The sequence below is a fragment of the Argiope bruennichi genome, chromosome 6 (genome assembly GCF_947563725.1).
Source record: "Argiope bruennichi chromosome 6, qqArgBrue1.1, whole genome shotgun sequence".
Classification (NCBI taxonomy): domain Eukaryota; kingdom Metazoa; phylum Arthropoda; class Arachnida; order Araneae; family Araneidae; genus Argiope; species Argiope bruennichi.
Window position 1 is genome coordinate 5,880,059 of NC_079156.1, and position 25,252 is coordinate 5,905,310.

The following is a 25,252-nucleotide window of genomic DNA, read 5'->3' on the forward strand; positions in this document are numbered from 1 at the left end:
CTAAACGCCTATTGTGAATAAACTAGTTTATTTGAATATCAATTGGTGCAGATATGTTAACTGTCATTTGAAACTCAATAAAATAGTCTAATCCAACATTTTTTGGACATACGCCATCGTTTTGTAGCGACTGTCGAAAGAAAGTAGAACCTGTGATATAATATGAGGATGACGCTTTCTCTCCAGCTGTTATCAGTGATTTTGTAAGTTGGAAATATTGACCATACTTTTGTACCGATTCTTCATATTTATCTTTAAAATAACTTATCGCATTAATAATTTATCTCTATGGCAACCACTAAAATTGACGCCAGAGGCACGAAGACCACCCATCCCCTTCCGCTGATAACTGTCGTACTGAGAGCTTTTAAATGGCCGTATTGTCTTAGTAGTAAGTTCGCAGCTTCAGAGTCAGAATGTTAACGGGTTTTAAAACTAACTCCAAGATCCTCCAAAATATTAACTTGGTATACATGTCCGATTTCTATTTGAAATTCATTATTTTCCACATTGCTGGAATAGCGATTAATGGCTTAAAGTATACGGATGGCCATCATGTAATGCAACGGCAAGACTATCGGAAAAGAAAAATCATATCTTTGGGCAAATACTCAAATAAGAGTTCGCAATAAAAAAATGTTTTTTGGATTGTTTTTTCTCTTCTAATATTTTTGAGTTCAGTTTCAACTCATTAATTGAAATCTAACTATCATATTTAATTTGGTGTCTAGCTAATATAGTTTAAAATATGCTGTAATTGTATAAAATGTGACATTTGAGCAAATAAAATTCTTTCAAATAGTTCCAACTAAGTAGTAATTTCAGCATATTCTTATAAGTAATAAATTTGTAATCCCTAAACTCGGGACACTTTTGACATGAATTTGTTCTGCATATAAATTATATAACTTATAATTTTGGAATTATGTTACGTAATTTTTTTTTATGAAGGGAGTATATTTTAGGTTTTATCTAATTATAGTGACATTCATTTTGGAACTGCACGAGGGTAATTTTTAAACGGACCTCGTAATTTTAAATCGTGATATAGTGCGTGAAAGAAAATCGCCTTCTTTTTTTTCCTTATTTGCACTTTCGAAACAAATGAGATTAAATTTTTGACTTATAATGAACGAATGCAATGTGATTCATTCTGCAAAAGTTTGGTTCAGAATTATTTTAGTTTGTTCCTGCGTGTTTAAAAAGAGGATGATGATGACAGGCAAATTTTAGTTCCAACATAATATGCCCCTAGAGAAGGGGGGAATTGTCGGACTTCTTCCAAGCGGTTGATTATGTCTGAGGACTTAGCTGCTGGTGTAACTGGATGGCGATTAAGGCACTATCTAACATATTCGTAAACACAGAAATTGCAGATGTATCCAGACGCAGATTAAACACTTTAAAACGTTATTTTAAAGTGTGAACGAATTTTGAACTTAAGAGGTTTGTAAGGCTTCTTCAGCCAAATCATTAGATTCAAATATTTGTGATTTTAAGGCCATTATTAACTAGTTTTAGTTTAGTTATATTGTCTTATTCTAGAGCAAAACTGGAACTATTTTGGGACAGACTTTGTAATTATGAGCCGCGGTCAAATGAAGAGAACGATACTTAGGATGGCACCGCTTCTCGATGCTTACACACCGCAGTAGAGGAATGATATTCGACCCTGACGGATTTGGTGTGCTTGCACCAGCTGACTTTACATGGCAATTCTTCGACGGAATCGAATATCCAACTTGAAATCTCAACCCCGGTTCCGAAGCCAAGAACTTACCATTAAGGCACCATGCCTTCATGATTGATTATCAGATTAGTTGCCTAGGAATCAAGTTGTGTACAATACGATTTACTCACGTTAATATTTCTTCCTGGGTCATTTTCAACCAGCTGTCGTGCGATGTCTTTGCACAATTTGCGGTCTTCCTCAGGAATTTTAGGGTCACTTTCCCAATAGCGACTCGCAGAGTGTCCATACATCGCCGCGGGGGTGGCGTGAGTGACACGCGTTGTAGTCACCAGCCCAGTTGATTTACCTGAAAGAGATATTGAATTATTGATAAATGTCAAGCAGATAAATTAGGTTTATTTTTAATAATAAATCTTAAAATGGCGCTTATTTATCTAAAGCGTAAAGATAAATTAGACATTTTTACTTCTCTAAACATGTAACTTCTAATTTTGAAATCGCATAATTTGATGTGCTTTTTGTAATAAATCAATTTAAAACAGTAAAAAAAATTCAAATTCTGAAAAAAAACCAACTGTAACAATAATCAAGGTTTGATTAAATGGCGTTATTAATTTTATCAGATAAAATATTCAATTTTCTAATATTAATTCAAAGATAAAATACGATTGTAGTATAAAACAATTTAACAATGTAAAAGAACAACGGAAATGTTGTATAAACCGGATGTAATTAATATTTCATTGCTGTGAATAAAAGACCAATAACGCAATAAAAAAAAATTATGAAGATTCATTTTAGTTGAGCTATTTCATGTGAAATAAAATTTCTGCATTCCTCTTTTTTTTATCAGTGAAAACAAAATATTCCTTGTTTTTATAAACAAAACGAAATAAGAAATAAATCTCCAATTTTTCAAAGACAAGTTCAAAGAATCATTAATTAATGAAGACAAATACAAGGAACTATTTCGTTTTCAGATAGTCTTACTTAGACTAAAATTTTGAAAACAACAAAAACAAAAAGAAAGAAAGAATTATAAATTTTATATTTCTAAAAACAATCTGTTTAATTTCTCAGAATTAACAGACTATGTTAATTCTTCTTTTCTTTCCCAGCAAATAGCATTTCTTTCCTCGAAGTCCTCTGGGATTTTTTTTAATCTAATAACATATTATAATTTGTCTAACCTATCTAGTTTCTTCAATGTCCAGAAAAAATTATTTCAATAAAGAAAAAAACAGATAAAATATATTCATATATAAAAGAAAAGAATTATATTGAAACTAATAAAAGCAAAATTTAAATATTCAAATCAGGGAACAGTATCTGATTACTGCTCATAATAATTAATACTGCAATAAAAGAAAAAAAGTTAATATCCATATTAATTAGAAAACCACCCCTCGAAATACCCATACATCAAATGACTTTATTTAATCAAATACATATATATTCCGAGACGAATATATATCCCTCAACTGGGGAGGTGAAATTTTAGGACTTAACTGGGAAGGTGCGGTCTACGAGACCGCATTTCATTTACACTCAAATTAAATTTCTAATGAATGTATTAGTATGAAAAACTGCCAATATATTTTGCAGATATTTTTCTTGATATATAGATATATTTTAGAAATTTTTCAAAATATATTATCATTGAAAAAAGTAATGTGCGTTGGAACGTACATTTTCTTCTCAAATTACTTGTTAAAAATATTCTTGAAATAGCAGATTACTTTTTACTTTTTAAATCATATTTATTTTTACAGTATATGAAGGTATATATAATGTAAAATTCAATATAATGTAAAATTCAACAATTAAATGAAAAAAAAATAATAGGTAAAATTGGCCCTTTTTTTTATCGGCTTGTGTGACTTTCATAGCACGGTTTTCTAGGGCATTTTAAACATGTAGGTTAAGAACTAATATAAAAATCCATCTATAAATTCTGTATATATATCTCTTGATATATTAATATATTTTATTAATTTTTCAAAATTTATTATCACTAGAAAAATTAATTATGTTTGAACATGCATATGAAAATCAGTTGAATGCGAACTTTAATCGAAAAACTCTTCTGTATAATTATTATCTCTAAAATCACTTTCTGGTTCATTTAAAAGTGTCTGGAGCACTGCTTCATAATATGACCAGTAAACTGATTACAACAACCGATTTCGGGGCCCAAGCTAAGCCTTGTTTATCACTGGGACACTAACAGAGATATGAGGTCTTAGAGACCACGCTCGAAGAAATAACTGAATTATTTTAAAAAGCAACTGCTGAAATCGGTTGAAAAAGTGCACGTGTATTGAAAGTCGCAAAACAGGAAGCTAAAGGGTCAATATATTCAATTGAACTAAAAATAGAATAGGGGTGACAGAAAATCCCTCGCTAGTGGTCTCACAGATCGCACGTCCCCAGTTAAGGGATATATATCCGAGAATATTTTTAAATTCTTATTTTCAAAAGACTATTGTATGAAATATTGTGCGTTTTGTGTCGGTGTTAAACGTGTCGGTCTTAATGTTCAAGTCAAAGGTAAAAAAAAATTATGCCTTTTACAGTAAAACAACAAATTTAGTTAGACCTCGGAATTATGAACCGAGTTCAGATGACAAGGACGACTCCTGAGATAGCACCCACCCCTCTCCAAAATTCCACGCCACACCAGCGGGAGGACTTTTGGCCCCGACGGATTTAACGTGCACCAGACCCGCTTACACGACGGTCCTGCAGTGGAATCGGGTCCCTGAATCTGAAACCCCCGGTTCTGAAGCCGAGATCTTACCACCAGGGCCACTGTGGCCCTAAAACAACAACAACAAGGAAGCAATGGTGAAGCTTTTTGATCGGAATGGACAAAATACAGCAGTCCAATCCACCGATTAAGGCGAGATCGGTGCTCAGTGTAAGGAATAAGGCATTGATATGGAAATTTGTTGCACGTGGCGTTCGATCTCATTGTGAATGATCTTTCACTTTTGTTGAAGTATTTGCAAATTTGCACCAGACTATAGGCAAAGATAGAGTTGCAAATGACATGCAGTCTTCTACCACATAACACTTGCTTCCAAATGTTATTCCATTTCTTCAAACACTATGCTCGTTATTATGTTATATTTCAATAGCTTTTATTATAATTACTCTATTAAAACTTGCAAAGCCTTTACGTGATAAGAATATTATTAGATTAAAATGTCTTTTTAAAAAAATACTAAATTTTGAAAAAAAGAATGACAAAAATAATTTGATTAAAACTTCAGTAATATTAAATATTATTTTGGAAGGTTTGGAAAACTGGTTTCCAGTTTAATGAGGATTTGGTATGTATGTGTATATAATTTACATCAAATCGGATGAAGAAGCCTTGTTGTTTATATATATTATTCAATTCACCTTTCAAAATCCTTGGTTGCATTCAAAATATCATGATAATTTGATATGTTTAAGCATTTTGTACAACTATATTTCGAAAATTGAATAGGTGGAATAGGTATTTTAGGATGGAGATATATTATTGTTATAAAGACAAAAAAAACCCCTATAAATCAAATATTTTTGTGTGTTTCCAAAATTTATCAGTGTATTATAAGTAATATTACTTTGTATAACCGAATTTATATGTTTCAAAATATTTTTTTGTCACAAAGCATGCAAAGTATGAGTTAATGAAGTAAAGTAAAGAAGTATGAAGTAAAATATGTGAAAGAGCATGTAAAATCCATAAAATGGAAGCTATCTCCAGACGAGTAATCAATGTGAATTTAAAGATATCATTTCTAAATAATCTTTTGCATTTAAATTATCTTTTAACAATCAGTCTAACATGAGCGCCAATGATAAGAAGATAAATTTTATTGTTTTCTCGAAACGCGTTTTTTTTTCTTTCAGATTTTGGTACGCATAGAAAACATTAGATTCCTTGCGACGTATAAAACCTCATAAAACGATATTTCAGATCATTATGCATTTGTTAAATTTATTTTTTTATCAGAAATAACATTAATCTTTTTAGATTATCATTCAAAATACCATATATTTTTAAAATTATGACATTTTTTAATGTTTTTTATTACCATATTTAAATTAAAGTAGTTCATTCTGATTGTTAAATCGATCCTTATATATTATGCTCATTTTTTATTGATTTTATTCAAAATTATTTTTTTTTGTCCATACCGATTTATAGTTATGAACCTGAAAATAACGCTCTCAAAAATTTTCAATTTGCTATTAAAAATAACTTACGAAGCAAACATTACTGTACTGTAATATAAATGAAATGAAATATCAGTTCCATATATCTTAAATTTTCTATCGGATATAAATTTTTCCTGCGAAAAAATCCCGTTTATTTACTACCGAAATTTTGATCATTTTCGCTGTTGAGAACCTCCCAGTTCCCTTCATTCAAATTCAAACACAAGATAAATTCTTGCATTAAACAGTGTTGCTGTATGCAAGGAATAAAATCTGCTCTTATTTGAATGCAGTGTATTTTATCCGCATAGCACTTAACATCTCCATCAATCGTCATCATCGAGAACAGAGCATCTCATCTTAAAGCTGTTATGAAAGCAAGTCATTGCATCGCATTTATGAGTCGCTACAAGAAGCTGCCCATTTGTTATTTTAAAACATAAGGCCAGATAAAATGACAGATACAAGATAGCTCGTGGAAACAACCCGCAGAATATGAAAAAACATTTTTAACGTATTGTAGAATACAGAAACGCATGTCTGGGAAAGAAGCACTGGAACAATTTGATGTTCGATAAGGGTATATGAATTTAAATATTCAGTACTTCAGTCAAACATTTCATTTCCCCCCGATGGATTTTGTAGGAAGGAAAGCTAAATATATTCATTGTCTAGGCTTCGATCTCAACTGAAAATGCGATGAATTTTGATATTCTTGCATTCGGAGTATAAAAATAAATAATATTGAAAAAAAATTCAACTTCGAGGGTTTGAATTATATTCAAGTTTTAAACTTATCTGTGCAAAAACGAGAAACAATTTTCTTAATTATCTCGATCGGTCAACAGATTGATAACACGGAAGCGAAACAAGCTAGATGGGTGAAACGTGGTATATTTCATACTGTGCATCAATTTACACCGAAATTTTAGTTTCCTGTCGCACTTTGATAAAATCTGTCCCTTGTCAATCTATTTGTCCATCCAGATGCAGACGAACACCATAATACGAACACGTGAGGATATCGCAGGATAAAAATCTAGTGTATGGTTTCTGTCATCGGAATTTTAAATATATATTAAATTTTGAGCTCAATATATGAAAGGGTTGCCTCTTGATTTATCTGTTCATGTGTCTTTGGACTTGGAATCAAATTCAAAACTCAACTGTTTAAAGGGGAAAGTCAACGGAAGTTTAAAGTTGTTAACCCCTACCCTCCGCAAAAAATATCGTAGATCATGGGTAAGACTAAGAATGCTTATATAGTATTTATTTCATTATAAAGAATCGTTTTAAAAATTTAAATACATAAAAATGAATACCAATAATTCATTTATCACTATTTTTTAAACTTTTGATTTATTTTAAAACACATCATTGTACCAATTTTTCATTTGTTTCATATTTCTGATTTAACATTACCTGTCCAAACAATGTCTCTTCGCAAGTCACTCCTTAACGGAACCAAAAAATATAAAGCTCTTGCAAACGAATGAAACAGGTACGATAACAGCATGGCTGCAGACTTTGAAAAATTATCCTGTGTTTCTTTCTTTCGACTGAAATATTCGTGGAAATGATACCGAAAAGTTTACACTATCTTAAAATTAAAATATTTCCTCGTCAGTGTTAGCGAATTTCAGTTTTGTGCGTATCAATTCTACATCCGATTATTTCATATAATTTTATATTATTGTAAAAAATCCGTAACTTTATATTTTCTTATGGCACTTAATATTTACTCTTTAAATGTCTGCTTGTCAAAAATAGAGTCGGATGCCATTGAGAACTGATCTGAATTATGGAGTATAAGGAAATGATCATGCTGTATTTGGAAAAAAAAACTATCCAAATTGTGACACTATTCATATATGTATATACGAAAAATAATGTGAATGAGAGAGAGCTTTCGACCTCCATTAATCCTATTTCGTCATGCCATTCCTATACTTCTTAAACTTCAGCTGTTCCCAGTGAAAAATTTGAAGGTGAACGAAAAATACATTGCTGCAGAATATTCCTTTTCTGAACGAGAGTTTCGAGTCATTACTTCCATTTAAAAGCTAATAGATTATTGGGAGAGAAAGGATTTTTCATCCCTTTCCTCCTCATATTGAATAGAACTTGTGACTCCCATTAAAATATCTCATTCGTTTTAAAATATCCGATAATAGCGAATTGTTGCCATTCCGTTTTTCATTATAATTTAAGTACTTAATTTCGCTCATCGCGAGTGGCATCGTCACATCTATGTTCGAGTGATTGATTAAACAGTGAAGCTATTCGGTGGTTCCACGAAATCTTCTATCAATGCATCCACTATTTATCTTCCTTTAACAAGAGATTTTGACTCCATTTATTTTGAGATGTGTTTTGAAAGTGTTATTGAAGACTGGAATTTCCCTTGTTCGGCACGTTTATTTGTTCGGGCTTGAATGATCAGGCATTGATTTTGCGATCAATAAAAGTTCAAGCTATACTTTAAAGGGATGAATTATCACTCCTTGACTTGACTTTCATTCAGGTATACTATATTTAGTGAATTTAAATAATGGCCTAAGGATTTTTATTTAAATTTTAAATTCGCAGGGAGCTTCTTTATATTGTGCATCTTGATAAATCATAATGAAATTTCGTTTGATCTGAATGTTAGAATTAAGAAAAAGTATCTCTAAGATTGAACACAACAAATAAAAATGACAATTTTTTCCCACAAAAATGGCAGGTACGCTTTATTTTTAATAATTAACAATTTCATTAAATAATTACAAATTATAAATATTGTACAGAAATTATGATAAAAATTTTTTAGGATATTAAAGTTAATTATTGTAATAAGGAAGAAAGCAATTTTATTGAATCAAAAGTACGTCACATTGAATGCAATAATTGTGCAATAATTTTACTTGGAAATCAATAAATGAAACAACCTGCAAATGACGAGTATGTTTAACTAACAAAAATAATTCAATAGAGTTTTTTTACAAATATCAGTTTTGATTTCGAATATTTAAAGCTATAATCAATTCGAATGACAGAGAATATATTACCATTTAGATAGGAAATTCAAAGGGTTAAAGAAAAATTCGAATTATTGGCGAAATCATAGTAACTCCCAAATTTTTTTAAAAATCTTTATTAATTAATAGCCTTAGAATATTCTTCACAACTTTTATTTAAATTTATCATTTTCAAAAAAAAAATGTGTAGGCAATTTTAAAAATAAAGCTCACTGCTTATCTAACTCATGGCGTACGATTTAAAAGAAATATCGAAATGGTTGTATTCTGTACAAAACAAAATTCTGGAATCGAGTAAATTTGAATTATGCAGAAAATAAACAAATTTGAAAAATTCGGAGATAATTATTCAATTTATGATTAATTCACTTATTATTTTTAAAATAATGATCCCTGGCTTTAGAAAATTGTTAACGTTGCAGTTTTCAAATTATTGATTCCATTTAGAAGTAAAATTATTGCAGGTTATTAATTGATAGGGTGGAAACGACCTGAAAAGGGGATTAGATGAGTTTATGATCTCGAATATAAGCAAATATCGTTTACGATTCTTTGTCTTTTCGTTCATTATGCCCGTAATGGCAATTATTCATGCCAGAGAGTGTCATTTCTTCTCAAATATCTTCCACCCAAATTTACAAATTTGGGATTTCATTTAGATTATGTGAAATAAAACGCAACTTCTAACAAAAAAATGTTAATGACACTAAAAGGTGATTTAAAATTTACAAACAGGTGGCGTCTCATATTATGCAGTGCTTTAAAGTATTCTTCAGGTATCATTAATAAGCAATCCAATAGTGTTCACTAAAAAGTTGAAGATATGATCATTTGAAGAGGGAGACAAAGAAAATTTAGTCAAGGTGTAAAATCGCAAAATAGACATTTGAACAAGCTGCTTTAACATCTAATTAATATTTAATAAATATGCATTTAATAGCTGTTTTTAAAGTTACAATTTGAATTTTTTTATTGAATAATAATTTACAATCTTAGTAGCACTAAATATCATTGCTATAAATAAAAAATATAAAAACTATATAAAAATAACATGGAATAAATATATTTTATATCCGTTAACAGTTAAAGATAAAAATAACTACGTAACGGAATTTTAAAAATATGTCGAGACTAATGTTTAGCTAAATTTAAAAAATATTTTTATATATAGTTTAAGTTACATAACTATTCCATGGCAAGCTATAATGATATTTTTAGAAATAATGCTCTACAAAGTTCAGATTTTCGCTTCGGTAAGTTCTTATGTAGGATTAAATAAATTATGATCTAAGGAAAGATCATATCTTAGTTTCCTATTTAAATTCGAAAACTCTTCGTACTAATATTAATAAACACGACTGACTTCAAACCGCCCCCTCCCCTTTTTCCCATTTTGTGAGGGTGCTGCTCCAGATGCGAGCAAATGCAGGGTTGGTAGCATTTTTAAAAATCAAAAGCTAAAATATTGTTTAGGGTTATAATATTGATTGCCAGGAATTAAAATATCGCTTGGCTCCAATCTTTGACCAAGCATCTCTTGCCTGGTCTTTGAGGTCTGACTTAATGCTAGAAAAGTTGTAAGCTACTCTCGCGTTCCAGAATAGCACCTCCGCCAAATATTTGCTGCTCACCTTCAGCGGGCCGCGGTGGCCTGGTAGAAAGTTCTCGGCTTCGGAACCAGAGAGTATGAGGTTCGAGACCTGATTCCACCAAAGATCCGTCATGTAAGTGGGGCTAGTGCATGTTAAATCCGTCGGGATAAATGTTCTCCCACTAGTGTGGTGTGGAAATTTGGAGGAGGGTACCAGCTCGGATATCATCCACGTCATCTAACCGCAGTTCAAAACGACGAGGTCCGTCCCAAAATAGCCTTAGTGTTGCTTTAAAATGGAACGTTAATATAACAACTAAACTAAATTGGCTCACCTTCAGCCTGGGCCCAGTCTGCCAAGCACGGAATCCGGGACTGGAAACTGCTTTCGCATTTCTCGTAGACTCCGCTGTCGTCCAGTCCAACTGTCTCGAATCTGCCTTTCACACCACATAGGAGGGCTGTTGCACACGCACCGGAGTCGCCTACCTGGCTGTCGGTGTTGTAAGTCTAAAAATACATGATGTGATCCATTAAAATTCTTTTATGAATATGAATAGGAAATTTATAATAAAATGAGGAGAAATCTAAATTAACACAAATATATGCAATATTTTATTGTGTTCTCAATTTTTAAACGTTACATCATTTACAAGAATAGAAGACACTTTGATACCACTTTGCAGAAATTAAGAATATTTTATTTCGTTTTTTTGCTGCTCTGCTTTATTAATTTTTGCTTCAAAGTTTAATTTATACAAAAAAAAAAGTTCATGGTCTTGTGTTGTAAAACCGAGATAACAGTAATTGAGTTTGCCGAAGGTGCTATAAGATTGAAAGTATTCTGCACATTGCTAATTCTTCGCATCCCAAGCATTTCGTTTGAATTCCACTAAAGATTCCACAAAAACTCCGGAATGGTGCGAGTTAAAACTGAGATCATGATTCATTTCATTCAGACTGGTTAATGTGTTAAAAAAATTTAACAGATGCATGTAACATGTAAACGAGGTAGTATTATTAGTTTTCATAGATAAGAATTTTATATTATGAATAGCAATCCAAGATGCCGTCATAAAAAAAGGGCTTACATTTGTTATATTGAAATTTTTATTTAACTCGGCTTATAAGATTTATTTTCAAGATTTCAGAAAATATCAGTGTTTTAGCAGAACTAAATACAATGCTTTTTTTTCACATTTCATTCAGTTTATCATCTAACAACTTTTTAAGTCATTCGATACAACAAACCAGGAAGAACCATTAACGAAAGGAAACAAAAGCTTATCCTTGAAACTTGGAAATAAGCACAAATCCTCTCTGCATTTCACTGGAGTAAAAGTGAATATATCCTTACTTTTGCCAAGGCGACGTATTCAAATTTGTCGAAAGCAAGCTCATTCTCTTCTCCCGTCTGTCCTTTCTTCTGTCCCCGAAGGATCCTGGCAGTGGTCACGGTGGTCATCCCCATCCCGTCCCCAATGAAAAGGATGATATTCTTGGCCACATTGTAATTCCGGTCGTCCTCCAGATTTTTCATCAGCTGGTTCTTCGCTTGCTGGTACCAGTACCAGCGATCTGGAAAACAAGATAAAGGAAGCATATAAGGTTACAGATCATGAATAAAACATGCGATGAGTTTCACAAAACAGTGAAATAGAAAGCAAACGATAGAAACTGTCTATCTGTAGTTTCGCTTGCTCCAAAGATTTGAATAGGCTGGAGCATCGACGAAAAGTTGAGGAATTTTAAAGAAATACTATGGAATGTCCATGTAACATAATGTGTCACTTCAGATAATTATTCCATTTCTTTATGCGATTACATCTTAGAAATGATTATTAAATAAAAATCCCCAAGGAGAAATTGTGAATCAATATACTTTCACCATAACATGTGGCAACACAGCCATCTTTTTATGTTTCGTCTCTCTATATAAACCTGGTTAGTATTTTTATTTGTAATTAAGCGCTTAAAAAACTCTTCTCAAAAATAATCTAATGATCTTGAAAATATGTTTCTGCCTTTCTTTGGTCAGTGAAAAATAAGATGGAAATATTGATAATTGTGTTAAAGTGATATCTTATATAACGGCTGGAGATTCAGCCGTTTGATATTAGAGTACTGCAGTAGAAATGATGACAAGTAAAAAGTCTCCAAAGATTGGGTTCGACAAAAGAAAAGGTTTCATTTAAACACAATTTATTAAGAGGAAATGCAATTAAAACTTGATTAACTATTTACAGGTATGATGGAAAAATTTATAAATACATAGACGGTCATGACAGGACCTGAGACCAGCACCGAACCACATTACAAACGTAATGACACTTATATCATGTCTTAATTCTTAGATTTGCATATTAGCTACGGTTACCACGTGAAATGAATGTCAGAAACGATACCGATTAAATAGTTGTATGTTTAATGACATGTTAAGTGATTTACTCATACTAATGACGCACAATAGCAGGTTCAAAATGCATTGCATCATTTTAGAATAAAGTACGGGAGACAAAAGTTTATAATTTAGAACCTTAATGCCGAAATTTCCTAGCAAATTGTTTTTTATTACTTCCTCAAAATGTTGAAAAACAATTGAAGCACAGTGGAACAAATTCACTTCTGTTATTGAATTGTATTAATGAATCGGAACACGATATCTAGATTCCCATCAGCAAAACTGTAACCACAAGGAAATCGTCTGCCTAAAGCAAACCTATAAGGTTTATTTTTTCATTACTGAAGTGATTTTGATCTGATTTTTTTTTTCTGTTTGTGCATCAACGTTACTAAACGTAAATCGTGTGTATTAAAAAAAAATCCACTTATCCATTTTGTTAAACAATAGAAATTGGCATGTTATTTTCATATAATGCTTGTTATAAACTATATTCAGTTTTGAGCTGTATGTTGGTTCATTAAATGCGAATATCATGTGCATTCAAAAGGACAATGGGGACATTTAGATGGATTTAGCGTGTACTAAATTTCATCCATGTAGGGTTTTTTTTTTTTTTGCTTGCATACATCATTTCATTCTTCACACCTATGGCATTGGCATATGTATATGCAATCCTATGCATATGCAATTATATGCGTATGCATGCGCTAAGTTTCCACTTTAGATTTTTTTTATTACAGTTATACTGCATGATATTCTGAACCGTCAAAGTGATGAATGAATATTCGATTTTCTTTCCTTTGAAGGGATGCAACTAAGCAGAGAGGAAAGGATTTTCGATTTCTTCGTAAATTGTTTCATTGTACTTATTCTGATTAAAACCAGGAGGAATGGTCTCACCAGAACTTTCTTGCATATTTTTTCTAATAAAAGTATTATCCCAGAGAGTACACTAGTTACGAAATATTAACCTGTTTTGTGAATTTAGCAATTTTACTGAATCTACCCTGTGATCCTTGGAGAGTTTTTTTGACTATTAACCCCTGGCATAAGTTAACCGCATCCGAAAATCAAATTTGTGTTTTAGATGAGTTTTCCCCAACCTATTGTAACCAACATTTGACAGGAAACTACACTTGTATTCTGAAAATAGCAGGCCAAATTTGCAGGATGTCTGCTGTATAGCTGGCGTACGCAGCTGAAGGATTAATTTATATTCGAACAGTCGAGCATATAGACTTCCTCTGAATTGATTTTGTTCAAAATTTGAAAGAAATTCACAAATTCGATTTAAAAACCATATACCAAATTACATTCGTCTAGTTCAGAGTATTTTTCAATTATCATTGTTACAGATAGGCGGACAGGCATAAAATCAAAAAAGTGTTTTCGAATGTAGAAATGAGTGAAAATGTCGAGTTTGAATTCATTTGACGATTGCAATTATTACTTGATATTTTTCAAACGATGACATTATTATATTTTTTTTACAATCTTTAAAAATTACAATATTTTTTCAATTTCTAATAAGATGAAATAAAAAAAAATGAAATGACAGCAACACGCATCTTATAGTAATATAAGGTCACAAATACTAACTAGAGAAAAAATCGCAATTTAATGTTCTATTTTCCATAAATCTATTATGAAACATAGACTGAAAATGCCTGCTGTAGACCCATAGCAGATGAATTTTTGCTCGACAGAAACGTTTTTAAATAAATTCTTATTAAGAAAATCCATTTGCAGTTTTCATCCAAAGACTTCTTTTCTGAGTGATACACGAGATGCGAATTCATAATACACAATGGGGAGTCATTTGACGACTGGAAGACCGCACGGAAGTGAGTGAATGACTCTCTCCGAAACCTCTTTCATTTAAATAATTGATTCGTCATGAGACACCCGATAGATAAGGAGCAATCAGTGACCGAATCAAAAATAAGAAAGATTACGATTACTTCCAATCGATGAAAGAACTTCACGAGAATTCCCGAAGCATATTCTTTTCAGTTATTCTTGTCAGACGATTTTTTTCCCTTCTTCCAAAAAAGACCCGAACAGAAGGGAATGGGCGATTGTGCGAGTGATTCCCTAGATTTCACTTTCGATCGAGTCACGGGATCGAACTGGGGGTGGTGGCAGGGACATATCGATAGAAAGGAAGTTCAGTCGATGCCAAGTGCCACTCTTCATTGGGTTTGTACGTCGAGGAAGGCTCCAGGTCAGATTTAGAATGTCAAAGTGAACTGTCAGAGTGACATTTCTTATTTTGATCATCACTTCAGAAGAAAAAAATGGGGAAAATGTTAAATCAAGATAAAAAGAGCAGTCTCCTATCCGAGCAGCAGAATACATTGGGCAGCTTTTATAGAATACAATTTATATAAACTAATACACAATATTTTGTTAAGTTGTGCAATATTATTTTGAAACATAAATAAATACAAGATCTCTGCTACGATCTGTTACAGACTACTTTCATTGCTTGGCAAGAATTTCAAAATGAAAACGGTCGTGAGGGTTTATTGTAGCCAACAATGAATTTAAGCAATATATAGCAAATTCATTAGAGAAATATATAATTGGATGGTTTTTATCTAATTTGAAAATCAATGCATTGAGTAATTTGTACAATTTTACTCAAATTAAAAAATTAAATTCAGATTATACATCAATTAAATGAAAGTGAACTATTCTATGTACATGAAATTCTCGCTATATATTTATAAGCGAATCTCCCCCTCTCCCGAGGGGCACCTCGTAATAGAAGATGAGAAGCTTCCGACATGGTGGTTGTTTCTCGCCACCCTGATGGTTTCACGAAAAGGTGGGGATCTGTCTCTTCCAATCAATGACGGTGGTGTACTTCCTTAGGGAAGGATTATACCGCGACCGGTGATGGCCCTTAGAACTTAACCACAATTCCCACCAGTGCTGCTGTAACAGCGGTTTGGGCATTTAGGTTAATCCGTGTTCGGAGAGTCAATCTATGACTATATATAAAAGCGCCGCGGTATGGAAATCATTCTTATTACTTATTGAGGAATGGCAATAAGGAAATGTAAACAAATCCTTATACGAATATTTTAAACTGCTTCACTAAATATTTTGACACTTTTGCTTGATTTAATGCTTCATAAATCACTGGAGCTGTTATTAGAAATAGTTTGGAGAGGACTAATTATGTAAGAGAAAACAAGACTAAAGAGTGAAGAAATAGGCATCGAATGGAAAGTTTAACAATCGCTGCAACAGGCGTAACCGTTACCAGATGAATAATAGTAGCTGTGACTTAACTATTTCCTATTAATCGTCTAATGAGTCAATTTATTTGGGTGAACAAACTGGTAGCCAAAGATAGCTAATTTAAATGAAATATTATAAAAATCAACTATTTTATCTGAATTATAAATAATATACATTTGATATTTTAATATTTCCTGCTACTTACAGAGAATCAAGGATGAATAAAATTCTTTAGGTACTTTTATTTCATCTGACTTCTTTTATATTTGCGAAGCAGAATTTTGTAATCGATTCTTCGCTGATTTACTCTTCGCTGCTGGAGCTGTTTTATGCATTCTTAGGGTCCGAATTTACTTACCATTTCATTAAGTTTTTATTCGATGCAAATGGTACGGTGGACTGGTGAGAAAATTGATGTGAAGATTATAACTGAAAGTTTAGAAAAGAAATTAAATTTTAAAAATTCTACTTTTTTGTATAAAAACAGGGATTTTTTAATGTTTTTATTCTTATATAATTATTATATTAGGTTGGGTTACGTCAAAAATGAAACCTACAGTGCTGTAATTATCAGATTTATCTTCAGCTTATGGTTTAACGAAATTCTCAAATCCCGTTTTATGATGGAGGAGAAGAACAAATAAAATAGAAAACTGTTGTGCTGCGTCATCATCTCTTGAAACCTTCCCACAGTTTTTATGTCTTTGTTTTTGCACTTCAATCAAGTAAGACGCAATGCCCTGTACATACGCACACAAACACACGCGCGCTCTTTTATCTTTATTATAATTCTAAATACATGGATATACAGATATAGCCGTTTGTGGTCCATCCATAGCAATTGCGAACCAGTGCAGTTTTTCATTATTTCTCAAGTCAGGTGTATGTAAATTTTAGCTACTCTCAATAAGAAATATTTATTGTGATTAAAGCAATTATAATTTCTTGGAATACTGATTTCATATATTCTCACATTTTTCAAATTGTATTTATTCTATATTTGTAAGAAACTGGTTTCATTAAATGATTTTTGAAGTAAAACATTATTAAATATATAATAAGCTGTTTATTGGGATTTTATTTGATAATTCGCGCTTCTTAAGAAATTGAGCAATAATATTAATTTTTCAGTTTTCTTTAATTTCGTTCAGTTCTTATCTTATATCTTAATGTCTTTTTGATATCAGTTACTGAAATAATATATAATATTTTTATTAATGAATAGCATTCCTTTAAGCTATGGTAATAAATGAAAACCAATTTTAGAATTTCTTTCGTAAAACATTGTATTCCAAACAATTTTTTCAAAAGTCACCTTTTTTTTTAAACTTAATGTGCAGTTTGAAAAAATCAACTTTTATTCCCGTGGATAGTGAGAAACATCCTGTTGGAGAGGAAATAACAGCTCATTGTGCCATGCACTGAAAACATTGACTGACTTATCATAGGAAAAAAAATTCCCCCGTATTTTGGCAAAAACATATATTAAAAATAAAGATTTGCTTAAAATTTAGTTCAGTATAGCATATACATCCGTTACGCGTTATTCCGTTTTTCCCTGTCACTCACTGGTATCGAACTTTGACAGATGCAAGCAACAAAACTTTCACTTTGTGCTTCTCCAAACAAAAATGAGATAGTGTTCACAAAAACTCGTTTCCTACCGGTGATGGATTTATGCTCCAAATAACACGTATATCCTAATGTTTGAGATTTTTTAATCTATACTATTTTGAAAGAAAAAAGGCTCTTTATTTTGAAAAGAAAAGTTAAAGTTTTTAGTTGATCTTTCATTTTAACAAACAGAAAGACTATTTTGGCATAAAAATCAGTACTTTCAAAGCGTTGATAGATAACGATGAGCACATTAACCGGATCTCATTTTCCAAATTTCCAAACCATACCAACTTTAAGATGTTTCCTGCACTCGATGTTAAGTATGTCAAGACTGTATATACGTTCATTCGGATAACAACATAGATTTCTAATCAAAAACTTACTACTAGCTCTTTAAGGTGACAGAGCCTTTGAAAAAAGTTATTCGATTAAACCAGCGATAATAGCTTTGCTTTGATTTTAACATTAATTCAAAAAGTGATGCGCTTTGTAAACAGTTTCGTAGCATTGAGCTCTTTTTATATATAATTTGAACCTTTTTTCATTCGCCTATATTAATATGGATTAGTAATTTGGATGTCAAGATGGAACCGAATTTTATTTCTTGTTGTGTTTTTTAGGCATCGTGTTGCGAAACAAGAGAATCAAGAAAATATATGATTCTTTGACAGATCTAAATTACAAATAAATCAGATTAAACTACTTTACTTTAAAAAGTATATATTGTTACTGAAAAAAAATCATAGAATCCATTAAATTGAACGACAATGAACGGATCTATCACAGTAGGTGTTAGTGGAAATAGTCCAAGCTCAATTACAAACAAGGAGGTTCATTCTACATGAAGACACAAATACACAGACAACAAATACAATAGAGGGTTCACAAGTATAGTGCTAACAGTAAGTAATAGTACACAAGCAGCAAAGCGGTATTAAGCAACCGTAACAACACAAAGTACTCACACAGAACTCCGCAGGAACGAAGGCATCACACCATTTGTCACTTCTAATATTCTTTACTGTACTCGCTTCCGATGAACACGACTGCCGAATCGCTACTAAAATCATGCTCGAAACATACTAACTGGTCATTCAGTGCACGACTCATTGCTGATTCATTACTCGACTGTAACATTCTATACGAGGTCACGACCGACTAATCGCTTCAACTGAGCGCAACTCGTTCAAGATCCAATATTCAACTCAACCAGCTAGGTCTCACGGCTTCTTATAGCTTCCAAAGTAGGCCACAGAAACTTTTAGAAGGACCTTATAATTCACATTAGAGTCACCGAAATCCCTGTTGATTCTGAAATCATCCATTTTGTTGCTAAATTCATCGGCAAATGGACCCCGAGTCTGTATTCGATTCTGGAGCTATTGGTGCGTCAGCACCATGAGACCTTGCCTTTTCATTTCGCGTGCAACATTAGGATGCTCTAATACTAAGTTTTGACTAACACTAAGTATTAACTAAGTTTTGCCCATTTCCTTAGCTACACACATGAAAAGTTGATCCATTCTTTATACAGATCTTTTCCAAATAGGTCATTTTTTGTGTCAATAATATATGGATTGTATAATGGCTTTAGGCTTTAATGCTTCCAGCAGCAGCATTTTGTAGACGTAATCTTCTATGGAAGGAATTCTGTTTTGTTCATAATTCATTTACAACTCTCTTTTGCTGTGTCATTGCCATCTGAATTTCATAAACTCCTTGCGAACGTTTACTTTCCCGTCCCACTTTGCCATCTGAAATAGATGAACCCTTCCTCCCATGTTTATGTAGCGCTCTACCTCTTCCCATAAATAATGAATACCATGTCCAAATACCTGATCTAGACGTCATGGTTTTCTTCCATATTTTGTCCAAATATTTCCTTACATTTATGCATTGTACTTTGTTTCTATAAACCATGTTACACTCTGAACTACCTTCTGTGGTGTCTATATTTTTCGTGAAATCTGAGTCACTTGGGGGGGGGGGACCTTGTAGAAAACCTTTCGCTATTATCTAGTAAAGTTTTGAATTTATCAAAGCTGAAGTCGTAAAGATAATTTATGGAACCGGGACCTAATTCAATAATGACTAATGCAATTATTATTCCTGAAATTGCAATGTTTTTTACTATATAGACATAATTTATAAATTCAATAAATAATAAAGAGCAACTAAAAATTGAAAAAAAAAATTCTTGATTCATGCTCATTTATTTACTTTCGAATTTATTTACTCTCTTACTTAGAGGATTATAACTCTTTGATTATGCATATCCACTGCGATTATACCTCTGTGAAGAAAATGTTACCATTCTTTAAAAATTATTTATAAATTTTAAAATCATTGAACTTGAGCAAACAATGTACAAATGAATGATAATTAAATATTTAAAAGATTCAAAACCACGTATACAACTGATTGAAGTAAATTTTCACTCCTTTCTCCGCTGTTTCAAATATTAATGATTCCTTAAATGTCACAGCTTAAAGACTTTAAATATTCTTTTGTTATTTGTCGCAAATCAGCAATTTAACTTGCTACGAGCGTTTTTCATCTTCAAGTATCCAACTAATTAGAAATCATTGCAATCGCTAAAGTGGTCTTATTAAAAATAATGAACAAGAAGCAAATTATTCGATTTCCTCTTTTCAACAAGCTGGCTTCGTTTTTAATTTTTTCGGAAAAGAAAGTACAAACATTTAAATAGAAAATTTGTCGAGCCGATATGTATTGAGTTGTTGGCGCTACTGGCGCATACATTAATTATTATTCCGAAAAACTAATTTCTATCCTCTTCTCTTTTTTTCTATCAACGGGGAACAGATAAACTTTGGTAATTAGGAGTTGAGAAAAAGAAAATAAGTACACGGATGGACCACTTGAAAACATTCAAAGAGTGTAAAAGTGTAAATTGATAAAATGCAAATTATAGCTGCAGACAAACTGCTTAGGAATGGCGAAGGCGTCTGCTTCAACAGTTCGTTTCTCCTCTTTAGTAATTTGTTTAGTGTGCTCTTTAAAAATTATTTCTTGTAGTAAGTTCTTTTGATCGCAACGGTAATTTTGATGATTTAATAATAATTTAAAAATGTAAATAAAAGAGATACGCACCGTTGCCTCACCGTATTCTTAACTCCTACTGAGATAAAGTCAAACTAATTGGATTTATTCATTCAAATATTCACACATTGTAATGACGCTCTCATTGTATAAAATTCCGTTACAAAGGGATGGGTTTTAATTACATCTTAACAGCAATCTTACACTCATCCTGTGGTTTAATGTTGATAGTAAAGAGATAAACTTTCTTTGTTTATTTTTGGTGAAGGGGGGATATGTAGGGTGAGATCTGTAAAATGAGTCTCAAAATGTCCTTTTTATCCAAAAATATATTATGTAAATGCCTGAAATTTATCAAAAACGTTTTGCTAAACCTCAAAAAGGAGATATCTAGGAACTCATTCATTTCTCTGGACTTCAGTTTGATTCAAAGATGGATGAACGATTTTCCACTTACTTTTACATTGTTATTGACATGATAATACTTCCATGAGAACTATTATAATTCATAATTTATTTAGTAAAAATTAAATCAGTCATAGAATTAACAACTGATTTTGCTGATACAAAAATTAGTATCAGCAAAAAGGACAATGAGCAGAAGTTTTTTAAGTGCTCAATAATTAATATTAAAAGTTAAAGACTGAAAAAAATATAAATGTTTCTATTTTCTCGCATACGAAGTTGAAAGAAAGTGAGAACTTGAGTTTTTGATGAATCTCCAAGTTTTAAATATGCCTGAAATACAAAAACATATTTCTGGCACTAAGTCCATAAGTGACATAAATAACTGAAAAAGGCTTTGAGATAGTTGGATGATATTTGGTATACGATTTGGTATACGAAATTTGTGGATTTCTGTCGCATTTTGAGCAAAATCGTTTCCGAGGAAGTTTATTTGTCCTGCTGTCCAAATAGAAGTTAAAGTAACTACAAAACAAAGAGAGCTAAATGGATAAAATTCGGTACACAAACTTAGCATATATACTGAAGAAATCCATTAAGCGAAATTCAACAAGAGGTTATGGATGTCTTTCAGTCAGTATACTTTCAGAAGCATGTAAGTGTGATAGCGCAAAATATATCTGATTTTGTGCTTGCAATTGTTGCTCTGTGCCAAATTTTGGTGTCAATCGGTTGGAAAAAAATTTGGCTAAAACCCAAATTCACCTTTATTAGAGAGTATGCAAGAAAGTTTTGAGGAGACTACTCCTGCTGGTTAAAGAAGATTATCGGTTTGCATAAATAAGTATATTCATTTATAGTGGTAAACAAAATGAAGTTGTTCAAATTGCGAATGCAATCAAAATATAATATAATACAAACACAGAAAAAGTAAATATTTCTTTAAAAGAATAATATTTTAACTAGTTTCTTTTTGTTTTTTGGTGTTATTTTTAAGTATTATTCTATGAATTTATAAACTTATTTAGATATTCAAACTTTCTAGTTTTAGAACAGGTTAGATTTGATTTTACATAATAGATGTATTAATATTAAAGACTGGCCACGAATCGTAGGTCAATACAAAAAACAAAGAACAATGTAAGCTGGTCGTTTGGCGTAGCTTGTTTTAAATTATAACATACATTATAAAATTATTAACAAAGAATAACCAAAACTGAAAACTATAATCACATTATTCAAACTTATAAAATAACATTCAAATGAAAATTCTCATTTACAATATATTGTCATTTACTTAACCGTCATCTGTCTTCAAAGTCTTTATTAGTCTCTGTAATTAAAGTCAGAAAAATGTGAAATAGCTATTTATAAGCAATTAAACCAACATAAGCGTTAGATAAGAAAACTGGCAATTAAATTCAGAAAAGATTTCAAAATGAATGAAAATATATAAATACTTCAAGCTAATTTAAATTCCTTACTTTCGTTTTAATTATTCATTATTCTTTAAATGCCTTTCTTTAATTTGTCAAGATTCAGCAATTTAAATTATTACCAGCGTTTTTCATTTTCTGGTATCCAACTAATTAGAAAGCATTACAAACGCAAAAATTGTCTTATTAAAAATAATGAACAAGAAATAAAATACTCCTGCATTCCTCTTCTTAACAAGCTGGCTTTATATTTAATTTTTTCGGAAACCGAGAACAAGCATTTAAATAGAGAATGAATGAGTCGAACCAATATGTCTTGAGTTGCCGGCGTTACTGACGCATGCATTAATTATTACCTCAAAAAACTAATTTCTAACCACTTTTTATTTATATCAGCGGGGAACAGATAAGCTTTGGTAATTAGGAGTTGAGTAAAACAAATAAACACACACATGCGAGCCATTTTGAAGTGTAAAAGTGTAATTTTATAAAATACAAATTAAAATATTGTTTGAAAGGTATTTGTCTTAAACAATTCATTTCACCACTTTGGTTATTTATTAACATTTTTTTCCAAGAATAATATTAGAGTTGCTACATGCGCATATGATCTCATTACTAATTTCTTTGTTTTGGCATTTATTTAAAAGCACACGTAAAAGAGGTGCGCGTCGTTTCGCCTTCGAATGCCTATCATTTGTTAAGAGTGGATCCATTTAATTGGTTTTCTGTAATTTAAAGACCACAGCAATATCGCAACATTCATCTATCATTTGAAACATTTTACTTTCAACTACTAGGTACAAGCAGGATGAATTTTAATTATTTATTCAGAATATTCTTAGGTCTATCCTAAAGGTTAGATTCGGAGAAAAAAAATTGATTATGATTTTACTCTTCTTTGATATGAGAGAATATGAAAAGTAAGAATTCTAGTTCTTTTCCATTATAAAATATTGAGTTGTTCGAAAACATTCCTCCGATTCTTTGGATAAATGAAAAATGTTTTTTTCGTATTAAAATGAAGTTTTTTCAATATCAAGTACACTATTTAATTGATGATTTGCTTTCTTTTGCGAAGTCGCCGTATCCAATTGTCATAGAAGATAATTGGCTTGTAGCTAAAAATTTTGCTTAGGAAGCTGATTGAAGTCACGAAAAGAACTGAAAATATTCCCCTTTGGCAAATTTTGCAAAGAGAGATACCGTTGTTCGACAAAGAAGATAAGGTTATTCATCAAAAGTATATGAAGGAGAAGGTCAGATATTTCTTTGATAATTATTTGCCATCTTTAGAGAAGCTGAATTATTGAAACGATAAGATTCAATCTCGTTAAAATTTTACTCGTTACAATTCTTCCTCTATACTTGATATTCGAGAACGTAAAAATGAATCCTTTTCGTGTTGTTGGAGCTATAAAATGTTAATTTAAAATTAAAAGTTTTCTGAAGTTTTACTTTACACAAATATCAAGAGACAATTCTCAAGTCAAGTGGTATAAAATATTCATGAAAGATCGATTTCAGTACTTCTACTTATCGTGGTCAATAGTATCAAAAGAAGTAGGCGAAATTGTATGCACTCTTGTACAGCTGCATATTAGGTGTTCAAAAAGTTTGAAACGCGTTTAACTTTTTACCTTTTAGACAAAAGTAGAAATTTAATTTTAGGAAGGTTAAATATGAAGTATGTAATTAATTTATTAATGACATAAACATACTACCAGTTTTCAAAAGTTTGCACATTTTAACTTTTTACTCGATTCACCTGCCTTACATTTTTCTCTTAATGTAATTAAATTATTATGAAAACCCTACATATCTGTATCTTTAAAATTGTTTGAATTTTAAATAAGGATGAAAAATGACTGATGCCATTTTCTGTTTCAGAATAAAATAGTGTAAATAAGGTCAATATACCAATTAAAAATGGCGGTTTTTAGATGCGTTACAGAGCAATTTTAAATAAATTTATGCTTTATTACTGCACAATTATTGAATAAATAATATAGATATTTCAAAATTTCACTGAAAACCTTTTTTGTATTTATTTTTTCAGAAAAATCATGTTTTAAATTTATTCCATTTTATACTGATTCCTGGTAAAAATGATACTTTTCTAGATTTAGTTTTCAGTGAGAGCTAAATTATTTTTTTAATTTAGCTTCTGTCAATGTAATAATAGCAACGCGTGGATAAAAATCATTTTTTTTTCAAGCAGTCGTAATATTCTTTTACAAGTTAAATTTATTTTAATTTTTATATAGAATATATTGTTGGAAAATATGCTTAATTTTTTTTTTAATTTTATTTAAGATGGGAAAAATTATACCATAATTTAATATCTATCATTCGAAAAATAATTTTTGGAATTTTAAAATGATGTAAAATTTATTTTTGTATTGTAAAGTTCTGTACTCGTGTTTTTTAAAAAAACATGCTTGGTTTTACAAAAATATTTTTGTTTCAGTTGAAGTTCAATCACTTCCTTCCAAATGAAATCTAATAAATTAGAGAAAAGAGAGAAAATGAAGGAAATACACAGTATAGCTTTCAGACAGT

General features: G+C 31.2%; 1 protein-coding gene across 1 annotated transcript in view; it reads right to left on the bottom strand.

The window, feature by feature from the left end:
- LOC129972750 (alkaline phosphatase-like) overlaps nt 1–25,252 on the bottom strand; it is a 141,155-nt gene that overhangs the window by 38,737 nt on the left and 77,166 nt on the right. The window contains exons 2-4 of the mRNA XM_056086998.1: nt 11,874–12,094; nt 10,852–11,026; nt 1,861–2,039 (exon numbers count right to left, since the gene is read on the bottom strand). Coding sequence (XP_055942973.1) covers nt 1,861–2,039; nt 10,852–11,026; nt 11,874–12,094 — 575 coding nt within the window. The remainder of the gene's footprint in view (nt 1–1,860; nt 2,040–10,851; nt 11,027–11,873; nt 12,095–25,252) is intronic.